The sequence below is a fragment of the Peromyscus maniculatus genome, chromosome 16, assembly GCF_049852395.1.
Source record: "Peromyscus maniculatus bairdii isolate BWxNUB_F1_BW_parent chromosome 16, HU_Pman_BW_mat_3.1, whole genome shotgun sequence".
In the NCBI taxonomy this organism is placed as follows: domain Eukaryota; kingdom Metazoa; phylum Chordata; class Mammalia; order Rodentia; family Cricetidae; genus Peromyscus; species Peromyscus maniculatus.
This window is the reverse complement of record NC_134867.1, coordinates 21,050,690-21,073,320: the sequence shown is the minus strand read 5'-3', so window position 1 is coordinate 21,073,320 and position 22,631 is coordinate 21,050,690. Positions and strand designations below refer to the sequence as shown.

General features: G+C 38.0%; 1 protein-coding gene across 3 annotated transcripts; it reads left to right on the top strand.

Moving 5' to 3' along the window:
* Positions 1 to 1,455: 1,455 nt before the first annotated feature.
* On the top strand, positions 1,456 to 20,095 carry LOC143268861 (amine sulfotransferase-like). Of its 3 annotated transcripts, none has more exons than XM_076552454.1 (7): positions 1,456 to 1,592; positions 6,284 to 6,435; positions 9,500 to 9,708; positions 11,032 to 11,158; positions 12,046 to 12,140; positions 15,811 to 15,994; positions 19,821 to 20,095. In XM_076552454.1, the coding sequence occupies exons 2-7, from the start codon at positions 6,294 to 6,296 to the stop codon at positions 19,940 to 19,942; spliced, it is 879 nt and encodes a 292-aa protein (XP_076408569.1). In that variant the 5' UTR covers positions 1,456 to 1,592; positions 6,284 to 6,293; the 3' UTR covers positions 19,943 to 20,095. The 3 variants fall into 3 exon arrangements, with proteins under 3 accessions (XP_076408569.1, XP_076408570.1, XP_076408568.1); XM_076552455.1 differs by lacking the exon at positions 1,456 to 1,592 and adding an exon at positions 2,607 to 2,792; XM_076552453.1 differs by lacking the exon at positions 1,456 to 1,592 and adding an exon at positions 4,072 to 4,200.
* Positions 20,096 to 22,631: the final 2,536 nt, after the last annotated feature.

Genomic DNA, 22,631 nt, shown 5'->3' with positions numbered 1-22,631 from the left:
CACCCCATCTTAAAATCAATTTCCAATGCACCAAAGACCTTTATGTAAAACCTGAAATTCTAAAATTGATAAGGGAAAGGTAAGGAAAACCCTTTGAGATATTGGCACAGACAAATCCTTTCTGAACAGGACTACAGGTGCTCAGGAAGTAGCACCTGTAACAAGTGGGACCTCGTGCACCTTAAAGGCTTCCTTACATCAAAGGAAACAACAGAGGGAAGGGATAGCCTACAGAATGGGACAAAGTCTTTACAAGGCATGGAGGAAGACTGTGTGGTTGTTGTTTAAGATAAAACAATAGTTACAAGCACACATACACACTGTTGGATCCAACTTTCTTTCATACCGTACAGAATTAAAGCTAGCTTATATTCACATATATAGAGTTAAACCTAAGTCACATGAGTGTTCATATACACATACATGTACATATTTCCATTTTTAACATAAACATTTTGCAATGGAGAATCAGCTATTTTTAAAATGAAGAAAACCAACCAGAATTAACATAACGTGGTTAAATCCCAAATACATCTTACAATTTCCCTTCAAATTCAGCATAGTTTACATACTTAGTTCTCTCTGGCCGTCTATAACTTCCATGTACCTCCAGATCAGGCCTTTCTCTATGTTTGCTCTTCTGGATCAGCCAGACATAGACAAATTCATTTTTTTCCTTTCATCTCACTATTCCAGTCTTTCACCTTCTCTTGCTTTTTAGACAACATGCAAATTTCCATCAAAGTCCGTTTTCTTGTGGTTTCTTCCCAGCAGTTTAGAACATCGAATAGGTATAACATTTCAAACAAGAATAGAAACATATAGATATATATATGCATATTTCATAACAAAAAACTTATAATTGCATTAATATATAAAAACCTGTATCAATGTGAAACATTTGAGATTAGCAGCAGGTTTTCTTATCTTAACCAATAATAATTTGTAATCAGTTCTCTTAAATGATGACAAGTATTTGTAATCCATTGAACTCAAATGACCACACTCCATGTATTTTTCTTTTCCTGTGGAGGCAAAGCATAATTTTTTCCCCAAACATAATATACTTTTGGCTTTTATTCTAAAGTAAAAGCTTTTCAAAGTATGCAGGCTGGTCATTCAACATCCTTTCTCAATAAGTATCAGGACAAAGAAGGGTTAAAGTGGGCAGCTGCTGGCTAGCAGAAGAGACCTTGATCTTATCACAGTGAAGAAGAACTTGTCCTAGGAAGGGAGGGAGGGAGGGGAACAGTGGGCACAGAGTGTGTCCTTGGCCGCCAGTGTTCCTGAAAAAGAATTTTGTTAACTCCCCTGACTATAATAATTAACAATTAACCCCAGATTCTCTGTTCAGCTTTCACACAGCTTGTCAGTTGTAGACAGTAAATTCCCTGCCACTTCGCCTGTAGCTCCTATCCCTGTCTGCCTGCACCGAGAACATGCGCCTTCACCCTCTGAAAGCTGCTGGCTGGCCCCAGGCTTCTCCTGCTGGCCAAGACCAGCTCCACCTGTGCTGCGGGCCCGGTAGCAAGACTGAGGGAGGCAGCCCTCGTCACGCCTCACTCTCCTTCTCTTCCAGGAAAATGAGGGAGGTGAGTAGACAGACACAAACAACCCTTAAACAGACAACCAAATACCAGTATTTCAGCACTGAGACGATGGCCTCACTTGTGGTATCCCGTCTAACAGATGGCTTCTCTTGCGATACCCAAGCCACACCTGGCAGGAGCCACCAGCTTATCTCAGTTCAGTCAGGGGGACCCAGTCCCCTTAAACACATGGGACAAAACGGTAACATAGTAACAGAACACAGACCAAGACAAAGAGCCCTCACAAGTACATTTACTGTCCTGTGGTGAACAGATCTGAACACATATCCATGTGCTTGATGTGCTATTCACAATAATCAAGTTATAGAATCAGTCTATGGTGCATTTTTAATTTGTATTCCAATGTATATCAAAGAGAAAGATCACCATAAATCTGAATACTCACTGAGATTTATTATGTATATTTATCTAGTCACAGTTTTTGCTCCTTCTTATGCAGTTGGTTTTTTTTTACTCATTTGAAGAAATTCTTCATAAAAAATGAATATCCGTATTTCTTTTTTTTGTATTTATTACAAATATTTTCTCATGAACTGGGTTGTCTATTCATCTCTTTATATTTTCAAACTTTAGTAAAAATCCCATGAGTGAAAGGAGGATTTTGTTGTACCTTCTACCAATTACAGTATCATAGATTATTTGCATTCTGTTCCAAGTGTATGGCCTCCCTCTCTCCCATCCTCTCCATGTTCATAAGCTCCATACATCTATGACCCTGAAAGCATCCAGTTCAATGACATTCATATTAGCATGACCAGAAAGTCTTGGCTGAGCTGTTTATTTTGCTAAGTAGTTTTCTACTATTGATATCCATATTTTATAGTATGCTTGCCTAATAACCTGGATTATTTTACAAATATTTCCTTAGTTTAAAGCGTTATGTAAAATGGGACAAGCTCAATGTCAGAAGCTTAAATTACCCTTAGATTGTGTTCTATTCTCTTGCCAGGAAATATTTGTTCAATGAACAGAATAAGAATCTCTCCCTCAGTCAAATTCTGTGTTTATGGGAACCTGAGAATCATTACCTAACAGCAGTGCATTGGGAAACAAAAGGCTGAGAGATGGGAGAAGAACAGACCTTGAACAAAAGCCCAGTACTGTAGATTAAGTAGAAAGCCAAGGGCAGATAATATCTACATCAAAGAAGAGGAACAGGGTTGGAAGGATATCATTAAGAAGGTACTGGAAAATGAATTAATATATAGAATGATTTTATAAAACTACTGGAACCTTCACTGGTAGGATCTGTTTTATGCAATGGTGGAAACAGATTAGGTGCAGTTAACAGAAGGATGGCGTCTCAGGGCTACTGTTGCTGTTGACCATGACCAAAGGAACTTGGGAAGGACAGGGTTTATTTGGCTTGTACATCCACATCACTCTTCATCATGGATGGAAGTCAGGACAGGAACTCAAACAGAGTAGGAACCGGGAGGCAGGATTTGGTGCAGAGACCATGGAGAGGTGCTGCTCGCTAGCTTGCTCTCCATGGCTTACATAGCCTGCTTTCTTATATAACACAGGACCACCAGTCCAGAGATGGCATGACTCACAATGGCCTCCCCATAAACCACTAATTAAGAACATGCTTTTTAGCCTGATGTTTTGGAGGCATTTTCTCAATTGAGGTTCCCTCCTTTCAGATAATTCTAGCTTGTGTCAAGTTGACATAAAACTAGCCAGCACAGATGGTAACTTAGTTTTCTCTAAGTTACTGTGATAAAATCATGACCCAAAGCAACTTGGGCAGGAAAGAGTTTATTTTATTTTACCACTTATACCCCACCATGAACGAAAGTTGGAATAGGAACTCTAGGCAGGAACCTGGGGGCAGGACCTGAGGCAGAGTCTATGGAAGATTGCTGCTTACTGGCTTACTCTACATGGCTTGCTTAGTGTGCTCTTTTGTACAACCCAGCACAATCTATCCAAGGGTGGTGCTTCCCACAGTGGGCTCAGCTCCTTACACCAATCATTAACTAAGAAAATGCCACACAGACTCCTCCAGAGGCAGTTTTGATGAGGCCTCAACCAACGTTCCCTTTTCACAGATGGCCTATCATGTGCCAAGTGGACAAAACAAAACAAAACAAAAAAACCAACAAAAATGAAAACAAACAGAAAAATCCATAACCAGGACCAACTGGGATAAAGGAAAGGGTAATAAAGCCCTGAAAAATTGAAACTACCCACTCAGATATTCTTAAAAGAATTTGGTCACCACCATGTTCCAGAATTTATCCAAGCAAGTTGTAGTTGTAGGTATCAAATATAACTTGCTGTTTGCACAATAATCCTCATAATTTAGTAAATGTGAAATTTTTCTTCCCTATCTCTATAATATTTAACTATAATCTCCTAATGTGTAACATTTCACTCTCCTAAGAACATCTGATAAGATTTTCCTAGTGACCAGCACAATCTTACCCAATGTGTCCTGGTTGAGTTCACTTTACTTTTCCAAGAACACTTGTAATTGGCCAAGAAAAATGTGGCAGGGACTATTTATACCCCAGCAACCATCAGTTCCTGCTTTTCTTAACATTCCATCAGAACTGGTTTTGCTCCTTCCATTGATCTGCAAACTGTGAGTAGAAAGGAATAGATTTAGAGACTACCAAGGCTTTCCCTCTCTTCTGTATAATATATGTACAATTATCTTTTTATGGTCTGGGTATGGTGGTGCATGACTTCAATCCCAGCACTCTGGATGCAGAAGAAGGTGGATCTCTGTGAGTTGGAGGCCTATACAGTGAGTTCCAGGCCTGCCAGGACTACATGAAGAGACCTTGTCTCAATAGTTTTTTTCTTATTAATTTTGTTTTCCTCTATTTATTGAGGTTAAATACAAAAATACAGCTTTTTCATTGAATAATCATTTTTTCTATTGTCACTAAAAACTTCTGATGTCTATTTCCATAGTGAACCTTCTTCATACCTTCTTTCCTCTCCTTGTTTTAGAGAATGAAATTTTCTGTCTCTCTCCCATTGTCCCTCTTCTCCCTCTCTCTCTGCCTCCCCTCTCCTTCTCTTTCTCATAAAAGACAGCCCAGGCGGGCCACTGAACACAATAAAGAACAAGTGAAAATTTCATCCTGTGTGCTCACAGCAGCATTCTGACATCCTATCCAGGATGGTCAGGATGAAATACATAACAGCTCTTTAAATGGTGTGTGGAAGGTGTTGTGGGTGTTAGGTGAGATGTGGCATCGGCTCACCTCTGTTTCCTCTGTACTTCAGCAACAGTCTCTATGAATGGACTCTCCACTGGTCAGTGTGATGTGATGTGCATTTTCTTCAGCACACTCCAGAGGATAAATCTAAGTTTTCTTTTTCAATACTATTGCCATCTACCTCCACTGAAATTTCATGTGTTCCTTTAGAACAACCTTTTTATTTCCAACACTCTATAGTCCGGATGCTTGGACTTGAGCTGTCAGTTAGGGAACCTGCAAGGCAAGAGCTTCCCAATCAGGCATTATAAGTCATGGTCGAGTTAAGTGATTATCTGCCTGACAGATGTCTGTAAAGAAATTTGTCAGGTGTCCGCCACATGAAGGTAATCCCAATACAGCCAATATCATCCATGCACATTGAGGCTAGCCTGGTCTACATACTGAGTTCTGGGCCAGCCTAGACTATATAGCGAGTGCTTGCTTCACCCAAATCATCCACACACCAAATTAAGTGTTGATTATTGACATGCAATTTAGTCGGTGCTTTATTTTTTAGATTTTATCAAATTGAATTTCTTGGGGACAGAATTTTTTAAAATAAACCACTGGCATGGGGAAGCATACTAGTGCTAAGGTACTACCAGAACAGTGAAGCATTCTCTGACCACCTTATCCTTCAGCGAGTACTCTGGCAGATTCAGTGGAGATATATGGCTTGATCAGACATTGACAAGATCAGGTTTTATCTTGAGATTATTTGATTTATATTTTTTAGTCCATTTATTATTTAGACTTAAATTGCAGTTCTGATATTAGATTCTTTGGAAATTAAAATCATGAAAAGTTTCATAGGAGACCTTGCACCTATAAGTTACTATAACTGTAACTATAAGTTACTGTAATTATAAGTTACTTGCAGAAACACAAATGTTGCCCATTTCTAGAGCCACTAAGTAAATAAGTTGCAGAAGCCTCATTTTGAGGGAGCAGATTATCCAAACCCTACATCAAATACAAAAGATCACCCTGGAGCGTTTCTTACTTTTGTAAGAATTAAAACATGCAGGTTAAAAATAAACCCCACAAAATATTCTAGATTATATGCGTGGACTGTGCCCAGTTTTTGGTTATGGAATCCTTTGAGGGTGGCTAGCTGGGCATCCTTGAATAATGTGGTTAACATCTCTGTAGCCCCATTTTTCCATCTGTATATTTAGGATTGTGATAATCCTTCTCACATGGAATTACAGGAAAATGTATTTAACATTTTACTCTTCTATTCCTCGTATTTCATGAGGTGATTTGAAAAATAAAGCATCATTAAAGTATTATGAAATTCAGATAACATAATCTATGAAATTTGTTTTTCACAGTAAATATTTATATACATAAGATATTTAAATGGTGCTTGGCACATACTGACCTCCCAGTAATTATTACTCAGTACTGTATAATACTTGACACACAAAATGTATTCAATGTATTTACTTCTAGGTGAATAACCATGGACAGTACAAGTGAATACTTATTTAAATTTAAGGGATATAATTTTGAGAAATGTTTTGTGAACATTGAGCAGTTAGAAACGATGGAAGATTTTGAAATTAGAGATGATGATGTCTTCCTAATCACGTATCCAAAATCTGGTAAGTGCCAGGAGTGGGCATGTGCTTTAATGTCTTGTCTTTGCTTTAGTATTATGTGGGCAAACATGGCTCCTGTCAACTCATCTGCAGCATCAAACCTGCACTTACATAACAATTGATGAGCAGACAAAATCTAAATGAGACCCCAATCTGTGGGAGAGAAGGCCACCATTGGAGAGAGAACACAGTGTGCACTCTGGTGGAAAGTAGGAATGTTAAGATAATGAGATGTGCCACATAGAGCCAGGAGCAGACACCCGGGGAGCACTGACCTGTTTGGTCTGTTGGACGGGGATGACATAGTATGAAAAAATTTCTCCTGGATGCAAATATGCAAATGCTTCATCGTTTAGGATGAATTTTCCATCATATATCACCTCCTTTAAAAGTGTCCTACAGGAACTGAGGTCTAGTTAATACAATTTAAGAAGCTTTTGCACTCAGAAGTGCACACACACACACACACACACACACACACACACTTTCTTGAGGTGTGAAGTCCATCAGTACAGAGCAGTGCTGGAGCAGTAGTGTCCTGCTGGGGACAGGAAAATCATATTTCAGTGGTAACTCTGAGTCTCCAGGGTCAATACTTGGAGGTCTTGGTTTTACTGTGGTTGATACAATTTTAGAAATAAATCTTAAAAAAAAAAAAAAAGCTGGGTGGCGGTGGCACACGCCTTTAATCCCAGCACTCAGGTGGCAGAGCCAGGTGGATCTCTGTGAGTTCAAGGCCAGCCTGGTCTACAGAGTGAGGTCCAAGACAGGCACCAAAATTATACAGAGAAACCCTGTCTTGAAAAACAAACAAACAAACAAAATCCATCCTCCTTAAAATTTCACATGCCCTTTTAGAAATTAGCTCATGTGTGGTTGTTGCCAAACACTATAGACAATGGGATTGTACGTGGTTTGTTCATAAAAGTCTTTTCAAGGCAGAGGTGATGGCTCATTGTGCAAAGTGCATGTCTTGACCTTGTAAGCCTGAGGACCTGAGATGAGATCACGTAAACTCTTGTAGGCCAGATGTGGTAACATGTGTCTATAATTTTGACCTTTCGGTGGTGAGGTGGTAGACAAAGACAGGAGAATCCCCAGATGTTCGTGAACCAGCTAGACTGCACACTCAGAAAATGAACATACCTCAACCAAGATTGAAGGCAATTGTATTCTGACCACCACACATGCATGTACCTGCACTCACATATGAACATGTGCATTCATCAATCTTTCTCTCACACACACACTTGCCCACCACATGTGCATCATATGCACAATCACCAGATATGCACCACAAACACACACAGGCACATGTACAAGCATGCAAAGATAAAAATAAAATTTCAAAATCAATTTCATTGTTCACTTCAAGTGCTGCCTTGCTTTCTACTTCTGGAATGGTTACGTGTGTCACAGAACTTCAAGACTATGAGAATAACCATCTCATTTTACTGTAGATCCTGGACTCTAGACCTTAATTGTCAAGTTCTGAAAAACACTTCATCTTGGTATACACTAGCAAGTTAAACTGCTGCATTTTTATAAATACCTGTGTAGTAAGAGACTGGTCAGAAATAGAGGGGATTGTGTTTTGTTTTGTTTTACAGTTAGCAGTACAGCCAACAGCAAGCATGGCTTTCCTTTAAAGGGTCATTTCCCACCAATATTCACCTGTTCCTGTGTTCTGGAAGTTCCTCTTAGGTATTTCTTTGTGAGACAAAATAGTTATTTGGAGATTAATTTTATTTTTCCAGTGTATGACCACACCAAGGTTTACAGAAATATTTTAGGAGATTCTTCCTTTTATGGACCTTGGACCCATTTGTCTAGATGTACATTTACACACTACAACATGAGCTGTATCCTGGCTGTGGTCCATACTGCTAACTGCCAACCTGTCCTCATCATGGCAATGAGAGAAAAGTGTAAACCAAGCATCTTCATCCTATCCCACCCTTGGTTTTGTGCCTTAAATAACCTGGTATTCCCTAGAGAATGACTAGCTGCTCCTGGAGGTCTTGGATGAAGGCTAGAACAATGGTTATGGATGGTTATGAGCCATGCAAGAGATCAGACACTTTAGTTGTTACACCTCTGGAGTCTGCGATATCTTCACCAGAACGGTCATTTCAAAATCGCAGGGACAGTTTGATGGAATTCACCATAATCTCATCCTCAGAATAATGAGAGTGAATGCTCATGTCAAAATTTACATGGGCAAATCATTTTGAGTCATCATTAATAAATAAGGTCAAACAATAGTACCATTACATTTGATCACACCCACACTCATTTGAAGTGGAAATAGGGTTGGGTGTTTGTAAGTATTTCCCAAAGAGTTTCATTGTTGTTATCTTACTTGAATGGTTACTAACCCAAGAATCAGTCAGTAAACCGAAAACCTGGACCTCTTCTTTCCCTACAGTGTATTTATTCACGGGAACTTGGACACCTAGCATTGGGCTTAAGAAGCACAAAAAGGAAGGAACTGAATGCATGTCAATTTTGTTAAGTTTTCTAAAACTGTGACAGCGAACTTCTAAGAAAGTCTCAGAGAGGAACAGGACTGCCTGTAACACACAGTGAGAGGGCATCCAATACCCTAGATAATTATATTTATGAAGATCAAGAAGAAATAAGTCATAAGGCTCCAAACAGTGCCAAGAAGTAATTTTAGCACAGTGTGAACATGTGTGGTATTATAAGAACGTACCCATTAATCTCCAAATAATAGTTGCCAATTAGAAGTTTGAAATACTACAAAGAGGCTTCTCATGGAATATAGAATACAGAGAAGCTATAGGAATAATTTGAATAATCACTATCAAGAAATCAGAACAAAATAACTATACAATTAAAAAGGGAACTCAGAACCCTTGATTTTATCTTTTCTAATGTTATTGTTAAGTATAGATAAAAATCAAATAAAAACTACCCTTGTGTGTTAGCATACATGGAATATTAAAAAAGCATCAATCACTTTAAGATGGAAGGTATTACCACAGATAATTATTACTTAAACCTACCTCAAGACTGAAAACAGGATTGTTATCTATTTTCACAGGTACCATCTGGACTCAGCAGATCCTCAGCTTGATTTATTTTGAGGGCCACCGAAACAGGACTGAAAACGTGCCAACAGTGGACAGAGCACCATTCTTTGAGTACAATATTCACAATTTAGACTATGTCAAAATGCCGTCACCACGCATCTTTTCTTCCCACCTCGCATATTACTTAGTACCAAAAGGTCTCAAGGAGAAAAAGGCTAAAGTATGTCATGGAGCTTAGTCACTTTTTGAACAGATAAAATATCTTAAGTGTTGGATAACAAAATAATTTCAGTATTTATGCTATGATGATACCTCTCTCTGAACATTCTTGAGTGTGTCTCCTGGACACCCTTCCACCAGCCTCTGTAGAACCTTCATATGTGAATAGAACAGCAGACTCACAAATACCAGAGTAGTCAGTGTATGGAGGTGGTGTAGTATTTCAGAAGTTGTTGCTGGAGCCAGCAAAGGATCACTTCTCGTTTTTTCCTCTAGTAACTTGACACGTTGGGCTTAAATGTTTGCCAGTGTGGCAGTTATTGAACACCCACTCACAGTGGTCTTAAGTTTTCCTTCTGGACTCAATAATGAGATGACACATGCTGATATTTATTGACCAGGACCTATTATAATTCGGTGGAAAGGTTCTACCACTGGTCCAGCTTTTCATTATTATAACTTTAGTGTAATTTTCCTACTGATATGAATTCCATCACTTCTGCATACTAATAGACTTATACTTGTGGCCTTTCTCCTGTTTTAGAACTTTGTGTAACTTTGTGGTTCAAATTGGTTAGTACCATTCTTATTTTAAGTATAATCAAACATATTGACTTTTAAAATATAAATTCATTATTTACTTATTTTCTTTTTATTGTGTTTTTATCATTTAAAGCAATTTTAAATTTAAATATATTTTGAACATGTTCTTCCCCTCCCCCAGGTCCTTTCAGATCCTCTCCGCATCCCTATCCACCCAAATTTAAGTTCTTTCTCAAAACACAAACAAAAGCCTAATACAACAACAATACCTTATTTAAGAAATATTTCCTTGTTTCAAGACTAGAAATGCATTTGTTTTCCTGATACTCTTAATAAACTTGCTAATTATTTATAATAGCACAGAAAATGTCTTTTTAAATTACATGTGCATGCTGTTAATGCTTGTACCAACATAATAGTTCATTCTTATATTTTCACTTATTTCCAGTGCTATATATAAAATAGCTCAAAAACTCAATGACTATCAATTGCTATAGCATTAAACTATATGGAAAACATGTTTACCATATTTATCAACTTTACAAATAATATATTTCTAGGATATGACCTGTGTTCTTGTACACACATGAAATACTATGTAAATGGAAGTATTCAATTTTTATAACATGAAACAAAAAGTTGATAATCAACTGCATTTTCATAAATATTACCTAGATGAAAATAAAGATTTATTTGGCTAAGAACTATTATATAATTGTTCAGAACTTATTAGAATAACCAAGAATTACTAAAGCAACTCGGTGTTTTTTTTTTTCTGCAGATTATTTACATTTACAGAAATCCCAAAGATGTTTTGATCTCGTTTTTTCATTTTTCAAATTGGGTGGTTTCCTTAGAATCTACAGATACCATAGACCAGTATCTGGAAAAATTTCTAGATGGAAAAGGTAACTTTGTTTATTCCCTCTCACTAGTTTATAAAGTACAGATGATATTTAAGCCATCTCAAAGTAGGGAACATATATCTAAGAGATGGAGGGGGCAGTGGACCAACATAATCTGATACACAATAATTACCCTGCTGTTGTTCACACCATTTGAGGGGTACCAGCTTGCAGCGTTGTATTATTTAGGAAATACTTTGGCTAGACAACCAGAGACTTGCAAACATTTTATGCATTCTTTCTAGCTAATGACATAAAAAGAGTCACACAGCAGAAGGTGAGGGTGAGTGTGTGCTCTCAGTGGCACACACTTGTTGGGAAACTGGAATTATACATGCTACTACTGAGGAAAATTGACTAGTGAAAGAGGCTGTGGGGTGTGGCATCAGGATCTCACACATTGCTGAAATTATAGTCAGGTTCTGCTTCATTGTAGCAAGGAAACACTCTTATTCAGAGAGAGGATACGAGAAATGAAGACACATGACTTCAGAGAGAGGAGAAATATGAACATCCCTTAAGGATAACTTTGAATTCAGACACTTGACCTTACATATGTTTTCTGATCCCCCATGTGGGTGCAGAGAATCACATCCGGGTCTTCAGCAAGAGCAGCAGTGCTTTTACCACTGAGCAGTCCCTCCAGCCCCTGACCCAAGACTTTCTCAATGTCTGTCTTGCTACATCCCTAAATAGGTAGGTTGGTAGGTTGGTATGAGCCTTGTGTAATTGTTACACAAAAATAACTCTTTTAAAATAGTCAGGTAGACATCCAGTTGGAGGGGCTTCATTTTTATTTCTGAGCAGTCTAAACCAGAAAAGAACAAATAAAGTTTGCTGTTCAATAAGTATAGTGTCTTGACTTTGTTACTCACTTATCTTCCCTTCAGTGGTAGGAAGCTGTTGGTTTGACCACATCAGAGGCTGGTATGAACACAGACATGACTTCAATATTATGTTCCTGAGCTATGAAGATATGAAGAAGGTAAGATGAGAAAGATGTTTTGAAAATTATTTCTCATCTCTGAGTTTAAACAACACACTCCCAGATGTCCTCATATCACACTCTTCCCTGGGTTCAGTATTGAAGGAGGTTCCTGTCAGCCAGCCTCTCCTTTATTGATTGGTCTGTCCCGAGGCTTTCTTTCGCAAGTGGTCATCTCTTGTGATTCCTTCTAATGTATCCACCTGTGTCAATAAGACAACCTTATTTGTCTAGAATAGACTTATCTTTTAATGATATTATCAACCCTCTTTAATTATTTGTATTAGTAGATCCATTGGGGTATTGACATTCATGAACACAGCATGCATTGGTCTTATCCAATCACTCTTACTCCACCGATTGTTTTCTCAGGACTCTTACCAATTCCCAATAACCATAGTTTGACTTTCAGAAAGACCCTTACTTTTTTTTTTTATCTCCATAGGAAAGAGATTTGATTTCTATTTCTTTGTATTGCTTGATTTCACTTAATCTGATGTTTTAAGGTTCATCCATTACCGACACAGATTTTTACTTTTCTTTGTTGTATTTGAATACTAATGGACTAGATATTGTAACTGTAATTCTTGCTTGATAACTGTTCTTTATATGTAACTTTACTATGTTAAAGTTAAAACATTCCTTCTCAATTAGACAGAAAAGGGGAAATGCTGTGGGATAATGCTCTTTTTTTCCCTTTTATTTTATTTTACAATACCATTCAGTTCTACATTATCAGCCAGGGATTCCCTTGTTCTCCCCCCTCTTGCCCCTCTCCCCTTCCCCCCAGCACACCCCCCATTCCCACCTCCTCCAGGGCAAAGCCTCCCCCGAGGACTGAGATCAGCCTGGTAGACTCAATCCAGGCAGGTCCAGTCCACTCCTCCCTGACTGAGCCAAGCATCCCTGCATAAGCCCCAGAAACCAAGGTTGGATAAAGCACAGGGACAAATAGCCAAATGAATGGAAACACATGAACTATGAACCAAAGGCTGAGGGGCCCCCAACTGGATCAGGCCCTCTGAATAGGTGAGACAGTTGATTGGCTTGATCTGTTTGGGAGGTCCTGTGCTCATTGCATGAGTTGGCTGTTTGAAACCTGGCTCTTGTACACTGGTTTAATAAAACACTGATTAGCCAGTAGCCAGTCAATAAGTAAAGGTGTGGCGAGGAGACAAGGAGAATTCTGGGAAGAGGAAGGGCAGAGTCAGGAGTCACCAGCCAGACACAGAGGAAGCAAGATGACAAGGCAGAACTGAGAAAAGGTACCAAGGCATGTGGCTAAACATAAATAAGAATTATGGGTTAATTTAAGTGTAAGAGCTAATCAGTAATAAGCCTGAGCTAATGGCCAAGCAGTTATAAATAATATTAAGCCTCTGTGTGATTATTTTATAAAAGGCTATGGGACTGTGGGTGAGAGATTTGTCCCGACCACAGACCAGGCAAGCGACAGGAAATCTTCTGACTATACTTTGTGTCTAAATAATACTCTATTTTTGTATTTATAGTGTTTTTTTTATTCTTTTATACATTGATTGGCATCTAGGCACATTCCGTGCTTTGACTAGGGAGAAGAATGCAACAACATTGGATGCCAGTTAGGTTTTGGAATGCTGACTTTATTTTCATTGGAATACAACAAGGAATGTTGTCATTGTGTTATATTGTGGGCCTTTTTTTTTTTTTTTTTTATTCCGAGACAGGGTTTCTCTGTGTAGTTTTGGTGCCTGTCCTGGATCACCCTCTGCAGACCAGGCTAGCCTCAAACTCAAAGAGATCCATCTGCCTCTGCATCTCAAGTGCTGGGATTAAAGGTGTGTGCCATCACTGCCCCCTCGTGGGCCTATTTTTAATTGCGTAAGATCTACACTGTTATTCATGGTAAATGCTCTTGCACTCAATATCTAATCTGATACACTATTTTGAGTATCTTGGTTTTGTTTGTTTCTATGCTGGTAATTGAAACTGGAGTCTCATGCATGCCATACAAATGTTCTCCTTTTAATCTACATTCTCAGTCAGAGTCTAGGTTTTTGGATAATTTTTAATTTTGTCTCCTTGAATTAATAACCAGAGTTATAGTTAAAGTTTTCAGGTAATCTGATTCTATTTCTGTCTAATGTGCTTTCCATTTCTTCAAGTCCCTTCATGGTCATTGAACAGTGAAGCTATTTGTAGAAGTAAGTTACTAACTATGATGTAGTTATTGTATGGGCCACATAAGTTCCTTTCACATGAAAGAAAGATAAAGAAAGGAAAGCTGGGTGAGAATGCCATGAGGAGCAAGTCAGTAGGGAGCATTCCCCACAATCTACCTCAGTTCCTGACTTCAGTTCCTGACTTCTCTTGATGATGGACTATCACCTACAAGGTGAAATAATTCCTTTTCTTCCCACATTGTTTTGGTCAGTGTTTTATCACAATAGAAGTCAGACAGATATAGATAAAGTGTTCTGTAAATAGTTGTTATATCTTTTTAATCTGTAGTGAAATTTAACTGAGTTTTTTATGTTGATTTTTAATTTGGATGGCCTATTTAGAATTGAAAATGAGGTGTTGAAATCAGCTACCAATATTTTCTCAGGGTCTATCTGGACTTTTTTTTTCCATTGTTTTTTTTTTTCATAAAAATGGAAGTCACAATTTCATATTTAAAATTTTAGTATATATGTTTTATCAAACATTTTGTTTCAAGTAACAGTAATTTAATGCATAGCCATTTATAGAAATTACGACAGTCGATTAAAATGACTGATGGAGTTCCAGAAAAAGAATTTGTGTCACATTCTCTATTTATAGAATGACTATAGCATTTTTGGGTTCCATGATATTTTACTAACTTTTGAAATCTGGAAAATATGAATACTGCAAACTTAACCACTTCTTTCAAGGTTATTTACCCATTTAGTATCTTTTCAAATAAATTTTGCAATGGGTTTTTCTATTTTAATTGAGATCTTAAGAACTTCACTGAATGCAGATTGTTTTGGATATTACCTTAAAGTTACTGTTTTGCAATTCTTTTATATTAGACAATTGTCTGTTTGTTATCTTGTATTTCTTCAGTAATGGCTGGATATTTCAATAGGCTAGTCTCACTGCCTTTCTTAACTTTAATGCTAAGATTTTCAGTGTTGTTGATGCAGTTTCCTTATTAATGTATAGAAATTCACCTGGTATTTGTGTGGTTTTGATTTTGTACACTACACCATTGTAAAACGGCATTGGTATTTGTTAGCATTTTCTGCACTGGAAACCACATGAGCTACTTAGCATGCTTCTAGATTACAATCTCTTTTACCTTTTATTGCCCAATTGTTCTGTTCTTTATTATCAATGTTGTAGTAAAGAGAGGTCGGAATGTTTGAGTGATTCCAACACCACCTGAAAGTCTTTATATCTATATCTACTACTAAGATTGATTATATGTGTTTACATGCAGCCTTTTGATTTGAAATACTTTCTACTGCTATGTGCTATGTTTTACAGAAATGAAAGTTTTTTTCTATTATCAATTGAAATAATCATATTAATTTATTTTCCCCTTTGCTTTTGTTCAGCCATCTTTGCTGTCCAGGAGGGAATTTTAGTGTTCATGTCACATGGTTGGCTGAAACTCACACCTCCATCATAAAGTCATTAATTTCTCAACCCATGACTTCTCTAGGACCTCAGGAACTCAGTGCTTAAAATCTGCAGTTTTCTGGAGAAAAAACTGAGTAAAGAAGATGTGGATGCTGTTGTGAGACAAGCTACGTTTCAGAACATGAAATCTGACCCACGAGCAAATTATGATAATATTATAAAAAATGAAATCGGGGAGAGAAACAAAGGCTATTTCTTGCGCAAAGGTGAGAAACACCTTTATATGTAGTAGTAAAAGTACTGATACTTCCCCGAATCTCTTCCCTTGGAGCAAAAGTACTGTGCTTCCAATGTGTTTCTCCAGGTGATAAGGGCACTGGGAACCTAGAGAACATAATAAATCTTAATGGACACTGAACTAATAGTTTCTCCAGAAATTTAATGGTATTTTAGTAAGAAACATGATAGTTTTACAAGTGTGGCTTTCCTTCTTTAGAGCTCATATGACTCAACTCTTTGAAGGCATGTCCGCAGTCTTGACCTAGGCAATGGATATTTTAGAGGAAACAGTTCTAAACTGGGTGATTTTATTTATTTTGAAAGAAAGTCATGCTACGTGGTCCAGGCTGGATCACAGACACTGTGTAGCTCAGGCTGGCCTAGAACTTGGTTTCCTCCTGCCTCTTGCTTGCAAGTGCTGGGAATAGATTTGAGGCATCACGTTTGGATTAGTCCAGAAGAATTTTTATTTTACTTCTGTTTATTTCCTTCAGGATATTATAAAATATATCCTGCTGTATATCTGGAGTGAAGGAGGTTAAATTGCTCCATCCTCGTGTGCCACCCTCCTTCATTACAGTAATTACAGTTGTGTCTTCTGTGATTTGCTTTTGTATCAACCAACCGAGATTTTATTTTCACTTCTGAGACATGGCCTCATGCATGTGACTCAGGCCGGTTTTGAACTTGCTATGTGTAACTCAGGGTTACCTCTAACTCCTAGCATTGCCTCTACCTCCCACGTGGTGGGGACACAGGCATGGACAAACATATGCAGGTATTGTGACCTAATTGTGTGTCAGCAGCTGTCAAGAAAGAATGGCCTCCTCTCTACTGATACTCTTTAACCTCATAAGTCAAAATTTTAATTTATTATATCATTTAATGTAACATTCCATAATGTAATTTGACGTGTGTTTTGATTACTTTCCGATAATTCATCACTTACCATTATAATGATGGACATTGGCTGTAAATAATTTTTGAATGTTTTATTGAAATTGTTGTAGATTTTGATAACTACAAAAATGTTCCTTTTTTTCCCTCTTCTCCCATTTAATATCCCTTTACTTCTTATTCTCCAACTAGACCAATGCTCATCAAGTCTCATACCAATGCTAGTTTGCTGTCCTTCAAATGCAAGGAAAACAGTTTGTATAATCACATGTTCTAGCAGAAAATATCATGTGCTTGTTTCCATTTTAAAAGGCTGTAATGGTGGTTGTAAATATGTGCACTGTAGAATGGTAACAGTGGCGACAGCGTTGACCTCTGTGACCTTAGCTTCATTAATTGAAAGTCTTTGGATTTAATTTTACAATGAAAATTGAGGAATTGACAAGTTTGAATCTTATGTATGTCTCTCCCCCCCACACACACACATGAAGCACACATTTGGGGTAAATAACAAAATAATTTTTTTAAAAGTCCTCTAATTGTGGCACTCTGCAATTACATTTTTTTCTGGCCTTTACATACTCTTTAATTTTTATTAGAAATTTTAATTAAGATATTGTATCATTTGCCTCTTTACCTGCCCTTCTAACCCTTGGCGTGCCCCTTCCCTCCCGCCTCTCCCATGTGCTCTCCTCTCTCCCTCTTAAACTGACTGCCTTGTTTTGATTCTTATTGTTACATATGTCAGTGCCTAAGTATATAAACACAACCTGCTGACCTCTTCTAGCAAGAGTCCAGAGTCGAGAGTCGTGTGGTGTATGGATTCAGGGCTAACCACTTCGTATTGGTTAACCAGTTAGTGGGCTCATCCTTGAATGGTCAGTTCTCCTTCTCTCAGCCCTCACTAGTTGCCTCTTCAGTGTCTAGGGGTGGGACCCTTGAAAGTTCCTCCTTCCTTGTTAGCGTGCCCATTGACGTTATCATTGTTCAGGCCCTGCTTAGGCAGCTATGTTCTTCAGATATCATGGGGTAGAGCATCTCTGTCACTTCTAGGAGGCACAGTATCACTCTTAAGATCTTTCTGCCCCCTCTTCCACAATGTTCCCTGAGTCTTAGGTTCAGGATTCCTGTTTTAGGTGTGTTCCTTGGTGCTGAACTCTGCAGAAGCCATCAGTGCTGCATTATGAACTGCTATGTTTTTCTGTAATGGTTTCTGTTTGTTTAAAGAGAAATTTCTTTGATGAAGCATGAGAGCTACACTTATCTGTGGTATAGGGATATATTTTAGAATGCAGCTAGGAATCATTCTCGTATTTTAAACTGGTGGCAGTAGATTCTTTTCTAAAAACCATGACCTTTCTGGGGTGTGGCGTCACATGCCTTTAATCCCAGAACTTTGGAGGCACATGGAGGCCAATCTCTAAAATTAAAGCCAGCCTGCTCTACAAAGCAAGTTCCAGGACAGCCAGCATTACATAAAGAAGCCCTGTCTCAAAAAAAAAGTAAAAAATAAAAATAAAATAAAATCCACGACCTTACAAGCCTTAAGTAGTTATCTTTATCCCAGCAATGTGGAGCTGACTCAACATATGTAAGTCCATAAATGTAATGAACCATATAAATGTACCTAGAGACAATAATCACATGATTATCACAAAAGATGCAGAAAAAGCATTTGACAAAATCTAACATACTTTTATGATATCAGTTCTAGAGAGACTCGGAGTGGAGGGAACACACCTTCACATAATAAAGCCTATCTATGACAAATGTACAGCCGACATTATCCTGAATTGAGAAAACCTTAAAGCTGTCTCATGAAAACCAGGAATGAGACAGGACTGTCCACTGTGTCCACTTCTCTTTTTAACAAAGCGACTGAAGCAGTAGCACAAGGCAAGAGAAGGAAATTCAAGAGATACAAACAGGAAAAGAAGAAGCCAAATTATCCCTATTTGAATATGATATGATATTATACATAAAAGAACCCTAAAATTCCAACAAAAACCTGTAGAAACAACCAACAATTTCAGCAGAGTTCTGAATATATGGAACCAGTTTACAAAAATATGTAGCCTTTCTACACATCAACAACATACATGTAAAGAAAGACATGATGGACATAATCCCACTTACAAGAGCATCAAAGGCAATAAAATATCCTCGAATAAACCCCACTAAGAAGGTGAAAGACCTCTGCAATGAAAAGCTGAAATCTGTGAATAAATTTTAGGAAGACATTAGAAACTGGAAAGACCTCCCATGTTCACGAATTGGGAGATTTAAGATAGATAGAGAAAATGACTATCTTACCAAAAGGAATTTATGGATACAGTGCAACTCCAATCAAAATATCCGCAACATTCTTCCCAGAAATATAAAAAAGGCCAACCCAAAATTCATATGAAATTATAAAATACCTTGGATAGCCAAAGCAAGCATGACCAAAAAGAATAATATTGTAGGGATTTCCATTTTCGATTTTAAAATACATTATAAAGCTATAATAATAAAATCACTATGGTACTGACATAAAATAGACATATAGACCAGTGAGATAAAATGAAAGACTGAAACATGAGCATATGCAGCTACAACCTTGGGATATATGCTGCATTGTATCAATTAATATTTCTCATGTATTTATATTTGTTAGGGTTTTTGTTTTCTGCTAAAGATTGGTTATGACTGGTTAGATAATGCAAGGGACAGTGATCTAATGTATTTGTTGTGTTATTGCATAGGTTTCTTTCACTGCTCAGTCTTCCATAAAGAAAGGTGAGGTACTAAACTCCACAGAGAACTCACAATGACTTTGCATGGGTTGGAGAAGATACTGAAGTTGCTCAGAGTGACCTTTGCTTTGATAGTTTCATTTACTCACCTATGTGCCTATCCCTGTGCTTATCCCACTAGGTACCATTGGAGACTGGAAACATCATTTAACTGTGCAGCAGAATGAAAGATTTGACATGATATTCAAGAGGAACATGAAAAATTTTCCCTTGAAGTTTGTCTGGGATGTAAATGAAGAATAGAATTCTAATGTTAGTATAAAAGAAACATAAAAGTCAATTAAGCAGAAGGCCTAATTTTATATCAATATTGATATGTTCTGTATCTTAATCATTAAATGCCAAACTTTATTAAGGAACAAAATGAGTAAACTATGCCTGGATAAATTGCAATAAGTTTAATGAATGATTTCCAATTTCAAAATTAAATTAGTTTGGTTCTAGTTAGCATTGGTACTGTGCACTAAAAGCATAAAACATGAGCCGGGCGGTGGTGGCGCACGCCTTTAATCCCAGCACTCGGGAGGCAGAGGCAGGCAGATCTCTGTGAGTTCGAGGCCAGCCTGGGCTACCAAGTGAGTTCCAGGAAAGGCGCAAAGCTACATAGAGAAACCCTGTCTTGAAAAAACCAAAAAAAAAAAAAAAAGCATAAAACATGGTGCTTTGTGATGTAGGAAAATCACTGCAAAGAGTTCTCTTTTTTTTTTAAATTTATTTATTATTATGTATACAGTGTTCTGTCTGCATGTATCCCTGCAGGCCAGAAGAGGGCACCAGATCTCATTGCAGATGGTTGTGAGCCACCATGTGGTTGCTGGGAATTGAACTCAGGACTTTTGGAAGAGCAAGCAGTGCTCTTAACCTCTGAGCCATCTCTCCAGCCCCCCAAAGAGTTCTCTTTAGTGGACAATTTTTCTTCATCTTCCATGATGAAATTTTGGATCAAGAACTCTGGAGAAATGGCTCAGCCTGTAGAAGACTCTGGTTAAATTCCCAGCACCAACATGGCAGCTCATAATTATCTATAACTCCAGTCCATGTGATCAAACACTCTCATACAGACATGAGTGTGGGCAGAACACCAATGGAAATAAAAATTAAATTTTTTTGTATAAAAAAAGAAAACATCTTCCCATTCACACAATGAATCTTGAACTTTCGCTGATTCAAGAAATCAGGAGGGGGATGTAGATGTAACCAACCGTCTTATTAAATAAGAAACACAGAAACAATGTAAAAGAGAAAGCCAAGAGGTCAGAGCTCAGAGCTAAAATCTCACCCTTCCTCCTCTGTGTCCCAGCTTCCCGAAAGAGAGCTATATCCTGTCTGTACGTATTTTTTATAGTATTATTGTTCTGCCTTCTCATTGGTTGTAAACCCAAACACGTGACTGCCTCGTCACTGTCTGAATGTACAGCCCCCTAGGTCTTAAAGGCATATGTCTCCAATGCTGGCTGTATCCCTGAAAACACAGAGATCTATGGGAGTAAAGGCGTGTGCCACCACTGCCACACTCTGTCTATGGCTCTAATAGCTCTGACCCCCGGGCAACTTTATTTATTAACATACAATCAAAATCACATTTCTGTACAATTAGAATACCACCACAGGGGGATATTAGAATTTTTAATTTGGAAAATTATAACCAAGCATTGAATAAAAATCAGAATTGACAAGAACTGGAAAAGAGGGAAGAAGATGTATTCCCTACTTTAATAGATCTAAACTTTTAGTTGATTATTTTTGTTGTTTGATGACTTTATACTTATATATAATGAATCGTTATTACTATTTTTATCAACATTTGTGGACAATGCACTTAAGATTTTCTTTCACCCTTACATATAATGTAATTGATACTGTGAACTAAATTTTAAGCTAGTGACTGGGGAAATATCTAGGACATACTTAAAAGTCTCCAAAGTCTGTCCTAGTGAATTAGATGCATGTGAATTTATTAACTCAGTTTTAAAATAGTAACAACAACAGTCTCACACCTGAGAGCTGAGCACACAGCAGTTACTACGTCCTTGAGGATGTGTACCTGAGCAGCCAGTGTACTTCCACAACGGCTCTCACTAGGCATGAGGAGTCGGGTGACAACCATTGGTTGTTCAACCACAAGGCTGGGTGCCTCAACAGTCCCTATCAGCCGGTAGAAGCCTGGAAGGTCCCTGGAGACCTGCTGGTCCCTATTCTACAACAAAGTCTTGAAAACACTGGTTCTGACATCAGGGAAGGGGTCAACATCAGCAGCAGCAGCAACAGGGCAAATCCCCAGGGTGGTGAGAGGGAAGGACAAGAGAACAAATGGAGGAAAGCTCTTCATTCTGCTATACCCTTTATCTGGACTATTACTAGCAGGTTCAACAATTGGGGAGGGTCTTTCCACATCAACCAAGGCAGGACACTTATTTAGGGGAGGCTGTCTACTTAGATATTCTGATTTATTGCACGTTGATGCTAAACCCAACCATAATATCTTCTATTCTTAATCACAGGTAGCAGTTTCTTTAGCCATGGTTTGTTGGCTGTAGAGACAGCCGTGTTCAATTCACACCTGTGATGAAGGGCAGGGGAGCCAAAATTCAGATGACTGAAATGATAGGGAAGTCTGGGGAATGATAGAAATAAATATAGATAAATAAATAGTAGATATAAATATGGTAGAGGTTTGAAGGGGGACATACATGGGCATTAAAGATTGTCTGGGAGTGTTACTGAGTGAAAGAGTTCTTTAACTCAGTCCCAAGAAAGAAAAAGAAGGAAAGAAAGAAAGAAAGAAAGAAAGAAAGAAAGAAAGAAAGAAAGAAAGAAAGAAAGAAAGGAAGAAAGGAAGGAAGAAAGAAAGAGGGGAGGGAGAAGAAGGAAAAGGGAAGAAGGGAGGAAGGGAGTGGGATGGTGGGTGGGTAAAGAAAAGGAGTCTAAGAAA

Coding starts and splice junctions, on each gene's coding strand:
- LOC143268861 (XM_076552454.1), top strand. CDS start 6,294: ATGGACAGTACAAGTGAATACTTATTTAAATTTAAGGGATATAATTTT. Junction 6,436..9,499: donor AATCACGTATCCAAAATCTG/GTAAGTGCCAGG, acceptor CTATTTTCACAG/GTACCATCTGGACTCAGCAG. Junction 15,995..19,820: donor AGGCTATTTCTTGCGCAAAG/GTGAGAAACACC, acceptor TTATCCCACTAG/GTACCATTGGAGACTGGAAA.